The sequence below is a fragment of the Rhea pennata genome, chromosome 28, assembly GCF_028389875.1.
Source record: "Rhea pennata isolate bPtePen1 chromosome 28, bPtePen1.pri, whole genome shotgun sequence".
Lineage (NCBI taxonomy): Eukaryota > Metazoa > Chordata > Aves > Rheiformes > Rheidae > Rhea > Rhea pennata.
The window spans coordinates 5,341,588-5,352,574 of NC_084690.1; the positions used below are offsets into that span (position 1 = coordinate 5,341,588).

Consider the following 10,987-nt stretch of genomic DNA (forward strand, 5'->3'; position numbering starts at 1 on the left):
TACACCACAGCAACCACCTCTGCACTCCACATACCTCCCCAGGCCTGCACTCTGCTCCTCCAAGGCCATGCAGGCCTTCACCCTGTCCTAGCAACCCCACCTTCCCTACTAACCTGCACAGCCTGCCTCTCCACGGTCCCCTCGAGCACAGCCTTGACACATGAGGCCCTCTGCTGACACCAACCTGTGCATCCTGGTTCGCCACCAGACCCTGACATCTCCAACACCTGCACAGGCACAACCATAGGTAACAGACTCACTTACCTGCACAGCCCAAGGGGAGCAAGGACACCTCCAGGACCTGTTACTGCACCAAACATAGAGCCCGAGAGGTGCCAAGGCAGACAGCACTGGCCACGTCCTGCAAAAGAGAGCCTGCCCAAACTCCATGGCACATCTCCGATTCCTCCTCTGGTCACCTTCTCCAGACCTTGTTCCTCTCAGCTCCTCAGAGAGGCTCTGTCCACACACACTTCCACCAGACAGAGCCCAGGAGGCATCCAGGCTGACAGAGAGCGCTGGCCATGGCCTGCAAGAGAGAGCAGATGCCACAGCACACCTCCAACTTCCTCCCTGGGCACCGTATCCACATCTTGCTCCTCTGAGAGGCTCCAGGCATGCACAACTTCTTCCCATCCTGAATCCAGTTTTCCTGCAGAAAGCACAGCATCATCACAGAGGGCTCCCACAACTCAAGACTGACTTCATAAACTCACTCCATCCTCCCCAAAACAGCAGGGATCCTGAGAAATGGGCACCCAGAAACCTGATCATTCCTGGGCAATAGCCCAGGAATATCAAGGCAGCTGCAGAACTAGCAACTGCAACCCACCCTCAGCAGACCTAACACATCTCCTGTGCAACACACACAAAAATACATGCAAACATACACACACACACATTTGCATACACACATATATACAAGGTATTGCTACAAATACATACACATATATACATACCTACATGCTTACCACCCACTGCAGGACCATCTCCAACATCATCTGTGCTTCAGGAGCACGAGAGCTGACTCACAGCACGCCACACTGCTCGAGAGGCTTTTGGGCGCTGCACTGCTTTACAAGGGCCAGGAGCTCCAGGGCTCTCGGCTGCACAACCGCTAAGACCCGCCTTGAGACCACCTAGGAAATTGCCTGCCCACACTCACACACTCAGCTTGCCAGGCAGAAGTTTTCTTGATCTTGCTGGCTGCTGCACACCTAGCTCTGACCTCTCCTGCATCTGCGGAGAGAAATTAAACCCTCCTTGGCAAAAGAGAAGGAAAGGAACCCACCTGCTTGCCTCTGGGCTGCCTTTCCTCCCACGGCTGCAGGGTGAGGGCTGCCACAGAGGGATTGCTGGCACCTGGCTGCTCTGCCATCGCACCACGCTCCTGCCCGGGGCTGCTCTCCAGGGCGCTGCCGCTCTGCGGCCCGGCAAGCACCGCCACAGCTTCCTCTCCTCCTGCATGTCACCCCCGGTCTGCACGTACGGGGCGGAACAAGCTTCTGCATCAGGTATCCGGGCGCTTCTCCCTCCAGGGTGCCCAGCAGTTGTGCATTGCAAGCCACCAGCACAGCAAACCGCACCCAGATCACCCCACGTGCAAAGCAACCTGCTCCCGTTGCACCTGCAGCCTGCCCCGAGCGCTGGCGGCACCTTCCTGCGCCCTCTCGGCGCTCCTGGGCCTGCTGCCCGTCCGTCCGTGCTGGCTGCAGGACGCAGGAGCCTCGCGGGGCGGCAGAGCGCGAGGCTTCGCCGCAAACCGGCCCGTCGAATCCCACCCGCTGGTCCAGCTCCTCCTCCGCTCAGAGTTTCTCAGTCCTGCGGAGCAACGGAGAACGATTTTAATGCTATGTTTTTCTTTCTGATGCTCTGCTCTGCTGGTGACTAAAGGCCCATGGACATAGAGTAAGTGCAACGGTACGGCGATGGGGGACCAGGACGGGCCAGGGTGCTCTGTCCCGCCCCGTCCCACGCCACGCAGGGCAAAGCGCCCTCAGACACCACACAACGCCTGCACTGTTGCACCCGCTGCCGGAGGCCTTGGTCCCCGCTCCCTCCCCCGGAGAAACGCAGGGAGCAAAACCCGCCATGCACGGCGGCACTCCAGCCCCGAGCTCTCCCGTTCGGCACGGCCACCGGCCGCGGCGGGGAGACCGACCGCCGGGAGCAGGCACCACCCTGCGATGTGCAGCAGCTCTCCCGGGCCGTGGCTCCCATTGCGCTACTCGGGCTGTGCCGGGCACCTTATCGGTGCACAAATCAGCAGCACCTAATGCAAGCACAGGGCTGAGGGCACGGTCTGACGGTGCGCGTCCCTGGCGGAGCACCGCGGGAGGAGCCCGGGGGAACCGCGCGGCTGCAGCACCCGGGGCGCTCGGTGCCGCGGCCCGGAGCTGCCCAGCCGCGCCGAGAGGGGTTTCTGCAGCGGGATGCAGCTCGCAGACCCCCGCCGGAGCGAGCCTCCCTCAGCCGCCTCCGTAGGTGGAGGCCGACGGAGACAGAGATTAATGTTTGCCCGGCGGATAACGACTTATCAGCAACCTTTACTCGTGTTTGCTCGACCCCCAGCCGCGGGGCAGCGCGGGCGGCGCTCCCCCAGGACAAGGTTCGGCCCTGCGCCGGCCCCGCTCGCTGGCTCAGCACATACCGGGCACTGCAGGGAGCGGGCAGCGCCGCGCTCCTCCGATCCCGATCCCGATCCTGCTCCACCACCGGCCCAGGGAGTCCCGACTCTGCAACCAGCCACCTGGGGGATGGCAGCGAGCGGCGAAGAGGAGGCGACGCCGCGGCCGCTCACGCTGGGCAGGTTCCAGCTCTCGGAGGAATACGGCTTCCTTCTCCCGAATCCCCTGGTAGGAACCGGCCGTCACTGCGACGTCGCACTAAACACTGAGCAGAGAACAAGCGGGGTTAGCGAGCAGCCTTCTCCTGGGGTAAAACTTAACGCAATTTTGCAGTGATTTATAAAAAATAGCAATAAGGAACGCGTCCGATACTTTGGCTTAGGCAGGCTAATACCGCGAGGTGGGGACTGGACACAGCCCTCGAGCCTCGGCGCGTGGGGCCGCGGCTCCTTCGCCTCCCCGCGGACGTCCCGCTGCTGGCAGCCAGGCTCTGCCGCCACCGCGGCTCCGCAGCCCCCCGCGCCTCCCGCTGCTCCCCGACCTCCCGCTTGCCCTGCGCGTCCTTCCCGCGCCTGCAGCGCGCGGCCAGCTCCGCGCCTCACCGCCTCTCTCCAACCTCTCTTAATGCCGCCCAAGACGGAGCTCCCGGCTCGCTACGGGCCGTGGATGGAGATTGCCGGCAGCCTGCCCCAGCTCGTCGCCAGCCGCCAGCTCCGCTCGCGCCTTCGCCAGGTACCCGCCGCCGCTGCTGCCTGCGCTCGCGAGGAGCGCGGAAAAGCACAGGAGCCCTCCAGCTGGCTGCTGCGCCTGGGGGCCTGCTGCGAGCCGTGCCCGCCCCGGGAAAGCGGGCCGCATGCACGGGCCAGCGAGGCCCGGCTGCGTTTGCGAGCGAGCGTGGTGCCCGAGCCAGGCAGGGGGTTCGCGCGGGTTGCACGGAGCGTGCATGGAGGGTGTAGAGCTTGAATGCAGGGCACGGAGCTCGCATGGAGCTTGCCTGGAGGGCGCAGAGCTTGCACGCGGGGCATGGAGCTCGCACGGAGCTTGCACGGAGCTTGCACGCAACGTGCAGACGGGCAGGAGGGGTGTCCCAGCCCAGACCCTCCACGCCACCTTGCCAGCATCTCTTTGGCAGATGCCCCAGCTGAGCACCCAGGAGCTCCACGGGCACGAAGAGCTGCACCTGGCTCATGTGGTGCTCAGCTTCCTCACCATGGGCTACCTCTGGCAGGAGGGCGAGGAGGGCGCTGTCAAGGTAAGAGCAGCGCGGAGCTCTGGGATCCCCAGGAAGCCTGCGGAAGCAGCGGAGGGGAGCGAAGCCCCTCCGCCCAGCCCCGCGCTGCCTCGGCCTCACCGTGTTCCTCCTCTCTCTGTGGTGCCTTCCAGGTCCTGCCCCGAAACCTGGCCATCCCCTTCTGGGAGGTCTCGCGGAGCCTCGGCCTCCCCCCCATCCTCTGCCACGCCGACTTCGTGCTCGCCAACTGGAAGAGGAAGACTCCAAGCGGGTAAACGCGCGACGCTCGGCCTCCGCACCCAACGCAGCCTTTCCGGTGGTCGGGTCAAAAGTGATAAGCCTGATCAAAACCAGCCTAGCCCCACAAACCAGCCTAGCCGTGTTTTGACTCATATGCTGATGAAAAACCACTGAAAAACAACCTAACGCGCTCTAGGTGACCCTGCTCGAGCAGCAGGTTGGACTAGACAATCTCCAGAGGCCAACCTCCCTGCCAACCTCAACCGCTCTGGGACTCTCATCATTACTTGCGGCCCGTCTGAAGGAGAAGGCTCCTTGGGAGGGTCTTGCCGGGACGGGGGGAGGCACCCTTTGGGGTCCCGCCGGCACAGACACGTGGCAAACGGGAGCTGCTAGGAGCCCCGGGCTGCGGGGCAGCTCTCGGGGACGCGTCTGTCCCCGCGTAACGCAACCGATTGCTAACGCGGTCGGTAACGCCTCTCTCTCCTTTTCTCTTGCACTTGCTGGCAATGCCCGGAACACCTTCAGGCCGCTGGAAATTGAGTAAGTATTTAGGATGCTTATTTATTTTTTAACAGCCTTAGCTTTGTTTGCTTTGGCTTTGTGGCTCCATTGCTGCAGGGTTCAGCTTAGGTTAGACCCATCTCTTGATACGCAAGTGCAACCCTGCAGCTCGGTCTTTGCCGAGAGAAGGCTGCTGCCGGGTCTGCAGCGCAGCGGGCGCGTGAGGAAGGTTAGGCTCCCACATAGGCAGAGCCCGGGGCAAAACGACCCAGACCACTGCTGGTCACAGCCCCTGCAAAGCTGCCGGAGATGGCAGGTCCCAACCCGCCCCTGCGAGCGCACCGCAGCCAGGCGAGCGAGCAGGAAACCGGCTGCGCGTGCCCCGCTCACCCCGCGCGCTTGGCCCTTTCGCCGGCCGCCTCTGCAGAAACCTGGACACCATCGTTGCGCTGCCCGGGGGAGAGAGCCTGAGAGGGTTCATCCTCGTCACCCTCCTGGTGGAGAAGGCGGCCGTGCCCGGGATCAAGGTACCGTGCAGCCGCGAGCCGGCCGGCGTGCGGGTACGCGCGCTCTCGCTCGCCGCCGGGCCCCTTTAGCCACGTGGCCAGAGACGCGAGGTGCCCGCTGCAGCCCGCCCGGCTCGCTGCCAGCTGGCCACGGAGGAGCACGGCACAGTCTCAGGATGCCCTGCTCTTTCCCAGCCTGGAAAGCACCCGAGAGGTGCCTCCGGAGGGGGGCACACCGGCTGCCCCCGTCCCGCGCACGCAGAGGAGATGGGGACCTGGCCAGCGCCGCTCGGTCGTGGCCCCAGAGCTCCGACACGAACTTCCCTTCCCTCTGCCTGCCCTCCATGGCGCAGATTTACATGTGCTTCTGGTGCCCAGCTGGGGTTTTCAGCTTGCTAACAGGCTCTGCACTATAACTGGTTCATAACCAGTGCACCGAGAGTAAACCAGTCGCAGCCCCTTCCCGGCTCTCCCTCCTCTTCTCCCGCAGGCAGTCGCTCAGGCCATTAACGCCCTCCTGCAGCTCGATGAAGACACCCTGCTAGAAGCCCTGCAGCAGCTGGCGGGGGCCATCGGGGACATGAACAAGGCCCTGAGGCGGATGCACGGTAATAACGCACTTCATGCACGCACACACAGCTCATCCAGATGCAGCAGTGTGCACGCGCCGGCACGGGGCCCGTAAAGCATCGCCGGAGGGACGGAGCGGAAGGGACCGCGGCAGGGGAGAGTCAGGTGGAAGCGAAGTGACGGATGGGGCTGGTGCACCCCAGCCCCTGGTAAAAAAGCTCGGGGTGTTTTTTGCACCACAGCCACACGCCGTGTGGCCACGGGGGCAGCGCCGGCCGCCCGCTCCTCCCGCAGCGGATTCGGGCCACTTCCCAGCTCCGGGGAGAGGAAGTGCCGCCGGATGGGAAAAGCTGATGCAGATGTAACTAATTGCCTTTCGCCTGCAGTAACATTTATGGTCTGATTTCTCTCCTAGATTATGTGGATCCAGCAGTATTTTACTCTGTGATCCGGATCTTTCTCTCCGGGTAAGTCAGCACATTTTCCGCTAAAGCCGTTTCCGAGGGCGGGGAGGAGCAGTGAAGGGGCGGACGGGGGCCCCGGCGGGAGAGCCAGGCTCCCTGGACGAGGCGCCGGGTGGAGAGGCTCGTTCTGCGCCCCCCCGTCTCTGCATCCCACACGTGAACCTCCCCCCCAAGCCTGGTCCCTGCACGGAAACAGCCCGAACGGCGCGGGGAGGAATCGTTACTTCTCTTGGCTCAACAAGACTAATTCCTCTTTGCTTTGTGCATGGCACACGCAGCTATGAGGCTGAATGCAATTCCATTAATTAAAAAAAACATATCCCCCAAATACTCAAACTGTCAGTTGGGCAAGGTAGAAATAGGGTAAGGAGAGGCCAAAGCTCTCATCCTTCCTGTGGAGCTGCAAGCATCCCAAACTCCTCTGCTCTTGGGCTTCTTGGAAGGTTTCTATTTTTATTTCTGTTCAGTGTATCTCAGCATTCCTAAGTCAAAAGGCTCCATGCATCCTGATTAGCTTGCTTTCATTTTTTATCCAAGCTGACCTTGTCTTGATGGTCATCAGCCTGGAAAAACATGCCTTTTAAATTCCCTTCTGCTTACAAGAATTTCCCACTAGTAGAGGTTACTATAAATACATCCCTGGGACAGCTAAAAATAATAAGGTATTCGATAATGAATCTATTTTCAATCTGTGCAAAATCTGCTCCTGCAGTTAAACAGCCTTAGCAGCCAGTACTCAAAGCTTCATGAAACAGTGCATTCTCTAGAAGGTCAAGAGATATTTTTGTGCCAGGCACATTATCTCTCTGAAATTACAACTTCTCTTTCCATTTGTAAGAGAGCATTTGTCCAGCTTTGCACGAGAGGCACATAAACCGGGACGACGCAGCCTGAGGACTGAGGTGCACAGAGGGGGGGAGGCACGAAACGCTGCCCAGGTCCTGGGCGCGCTGGACGCTGGCGCCTTTCGCAAGCGAGAGGAAACCGCCTTACAGCGTCGTCCTCCGTGCAGAGCCGGGGCGGCAGGCCGCCCCGCACCGCCGTCACAGGCGTTTCGCGGGGTAACAGCAACGGAGCCGAACCCGCCGTGCAAACGCCCGGGGCTCCGACGAGCAGGCAGCAGCAGCCTGGCTTCTAGCAGACCGTGGGCGTTTCAGGGGATTAATGCATCAGGCACCGCTACCCAACCGCTCCGCTGCCGCCCGCTCCACGGGCGGGAGGAGGCGCCGCCGCGGCAGGGCGCTTCCCGGGACCGGCCGGGCCCGCCGGCAGCCTGCGGCAAGCCGAGCGCCTCGTGCTCGCGGGCAAAAGGCGACGAGCAGGTGCTCGCGGTGCCCCTGAAACAGCTTCCGTGGAAGTTGGCAGCTTGGCTCCGGGGTGGCCGGGCCCCGCGGCGGCTGCCCGGCATGCCAGCACGGCACGCGGCACAGCATGCTGGCACGGCACGTGGCACAGCATGCCGGCACGGCACACGGCACGGCACGTGGCACGGCATGCCGGCACAGCACATGGCACGGCATGCCGGCACAGCACATGGCACGGCACGTGGCACGTCATGCTGGCACGGCACGCGGCACAGCACGTGGCACAGCATGCCGGCATAGCACGTGGCACGGCATGCCGGCACAGCACGTGGCACGTCATGCCGGCACGGCACGCGGCACAGCATGCCAGCACGGCACGTGGCACGTCATGCTGGCACGGCACGTGGCACGTCATGCCGGCACGGCACACGGCACGGCACGTGGCACCGCACACCATCATAGCACGCGGTGCAGCATGCAGCACGGCACAGGCTGGCTGCTGCCGCGGCCCTGCACCTTGCTCCTGAGCAGGCGGTGGGTTTTCCCGGGGGTCTCCGCTGCTTGGGCTTGTGCTGAGGCACTGTGCCAGGCAGCTGGCCGCCACCTCCCCTCCCGAAGCCCAGGCGCCCCGGGGATGGCCGCCAGGCTTGCCCAGGAGGCTTCCCGCGCCACGGCGGGGTCTGGCCTGGCAGCCGCCCTTCCCGGCCGCCCCTCCCGACCGCCGGCTCCTCTCACTCAGCTGGAAGGACAACCCGGCGATGCCGCACGGGCTGGTCTACGAAGGAGTGTCGGAGGAGCCCATGGCGTACTCCGGCGGCAGCGCCGCGCAGAGCACCGTCCTCCACGCCTTCGACGAGCTCCTGGGCATTCGCCACAGCGAGGAAAGCAGTAAGTCAAACACTTCCTTTTCTTTTCTCAAGCAATTAAGTGTGTGGGGGAGAGGAGAGGGGCAGGGGAAGGACCCGGCCAGCGTGTTTCCCACGGCTTTGCGGGCGGCAGATTTAGCAGTACATGAAGCCCGGGGTCCTTTGCCGGCCGCCAGCCCTGGCCACAGAGCACGGCCGGGGAGGAAGTCCGCAAACGGGATGCCGGCTGGCGCTTTCACGCCATTACCAATTCCTATCCTTATATATAAGGCCCTCAGCCAGCTCTCCTGCATGCAAAACCAGGCACATCCCCGCTGCCCCAGGCACAGAGCGGCTCCAGGCAGCTCATCTCCTGCCAGCGCCGCAGTTTCTGCAAGAGCGGAAAAGGCTGCTGGCGAGCGGGAAGAGCCACCGCAGCCCACGCACTGCGCCAGCACCGAGGCTTCAGCCTGGCTGCTCCCTGCCCGAGCATCCGACTGCTTTAACCCATTGGACACAGGCTCATTTCTCCCTTTGCTGGTGTTTTGCAGCTGCCTTCCTGCACAGGATGAGGGACTACATGCCCCCTCCCCACCGTGCCTTTGTGGAAGAAATCCAGCGTGCCCCGTCCCTGAAGCAGCACGTCCTCTGCTCCGGGAGCAGGAAGCTCTGCGCCGCCTTCAACCAGTGCGTCTCTGCCCTGACCGACTTCAGAACCTGCCACATCGCCATCGTCACTAAGTACATCAGCTCCGCGGCTGCCAAGGCCAGGGCCCGGCAGGGCGAGCCCGCCGCCGGCGCCGGCCCCCCGCCGGGGAAGCCACCTTCCCTGCTGGAAGCCAAAGGGACTGGCGGCTCGCACATCTTCAGGTTCCTCAAGAGCGTCAGGGACACGACGAGGGAAGGGATGATAAGTGCCTGACGCGTCCTCGCGGTCCCTAAGGCACGGCCGAAAGCAGGTCTCGGAGACCAGCTGACTCCGTTCAGCGTCCGTAGAGCTCGAGCCCAAACCTGACTACAGCGACCGTCACTGAAAGCTTCATCTTAGGTAGCCCAGTCCCACTTGTGCCACTCAGAGACACCGGGACCAAGGCGAACTGCTCTTCATCAGAGGGAAATCATCTGGCCCTCAGCATCCATCCCTGCCCGCGCCAAGCCCGGGCACTGCCGGGCCCTGGCCGCCCCTGCCCCGGACTCTCGCCCGCGACCGCACGCTGCCCCTTGGGGGTCTCCGTCCATCGCTGCTGGCCAGCCTAACCCTAACCCTTTCCCCGTTTCCACGAACGTGCGTATTCCTCACAATCGTTTTCCCACAGTTTTACGGTTATCCTTTGGAGGTTGCCGGTGTGATCGCGAGCCTGCTCCAGGGAGGGCAGCACTCCGGCTCCCCAGCCCCGGAAAGCGCCTAGGGAGCACAGCACCCCTTTGCAGGCACCAGGCAGAGCCGCGCTCCTCGCAGCACCTCCTCCCGGGCCGCTGCTGCACTGGCCCCGTTTTCCAATCCCCACCCTGCAGACTCGACCCCTGAGAAACCACCGGGAGCTGGAGCACAAGCAATTCGAGATCACATGAAGTAAATTGACCAATAAAGTTGGAATCCCTAAAAACGAGCATCTAGCCTCAGATTTCCATTGCAAAGAAAGATCTTCAGGTACTGCGCCCTAGCATAACTAGTTGCCCACACCAAGAAATCAAAACCCCTGCAGACAGTTGAGGGCACTTCTCCCATCACGAGGTGGCAGCAGAAACCTGCTTTTCTCACTGCTGCTGAGAGCTACCTGGGTCAAGGCTGGATAAGTCAGTGGCTGGGAACAGTCAGCACTTGCAGCAGAACATCAAAGTGCGGGGGCAGGACAGAATTAGCAAAATATTAGTTTCTATTTGGGGAGCAGCATTGGGAGGAGTGCAGCAGGTCTGCCAGCTGCCAGCACCCTGCAAGATGGGGTCTGCAGAGGCTTTCTGCGAGACCCCAGAGCCGTCAGCATCTCAGACGCTTCCGTAGCTGTTAGGTATGATTCCTCTTGCCCCCAAACAAACCAAACCATGTCATTTTAACACCTGGAACAAAACATGTTTCTTAAGTGCCCAGGGCTGCCAGATATGTGTCGGTCCAAAGAATCAGGGCAATCTCAGGTCACCAAGTCTCATCAGATCTCTCAGCCTGAACCTCATCCCTGGGCTGGTAACAACAAGCAGTCCAGTCCAGAAGTAGGACTCCTTATTGCATTTTATTACTATGTGCCTCTGTATGAGACAGTTTTGTCTACTGAATTGCTTATTATCAGTTGGAATAACAGGCAGAGGCCTTAACCAGACAGTGCATCTGGAACATAATTACTCACAGGCTAAGTCTAACAAACATTAATTATCCAGTCACTAGAATTGCACCGACGCTGCTCAAACCCAGCTGGAGAGGCGAGCGGATGCGGCGGAGGGGAGAAGGGAGCGGCCCATGGGGGAAGCAGCATGCGGTGCCGAGGAGGCTCGTGCTACTTTGGAGATGATATATTAAGCAATGAGGATGCACTGCTGCTCTCTGCTGCGCCTCCTGACGCCTTAAGGGTTACAGACGACCCAAGGGTAAAGCTGCCGCTTCTGGGCATGCACAAGCTCCTCCATCTTCATGTTCCAACGAGGAGGCCGAGGACCTCGGTCCTACTGCCACCAACCTGGCCCTTGCCCAGTTTGTGCAGGGC

At 61.9% G+C, this 10,987-nt stretch overlaps 1 protein-coding gene across 1 annotated transcript; it reads left to right on the top strand.

Annotated features, from left to right (window-relative positions):
- The first annotated feature begins 2,726 nt into the window (after positions 1–2,726).
- LOC134151937 (indoleamine 2,3-dioxygenase 2-like) lies at positions 2,727–9,887 on the top strand. The gene is made up of 10 exons (XM_062596892.1): positions 2,727–2,855; positions 3,264–3,359; positions 3,760–3,879; positions 4,011–4,129; positions 4,627–4,641; positions 5,030–5,129; positions 5,599–5,716; positions 6,094–6,145; positions 8,186–8,334; positions 8,843–9,887. The coding sequence occupies exons 1-10, from the start codon at positions 2,757–2,759 to the stop codon at positions 9,211–9,213; spliced, it is 1,239 nt and encodes a 412-aa protein (XP_062452876.1). The 5' UTR covers positions 2,727–2,756; the 3' UTR covers positions 9,214–9,887.
- The last annotated feature ends 1,100 nt before the right edge of the window (positions 9,888–10,987 follow it).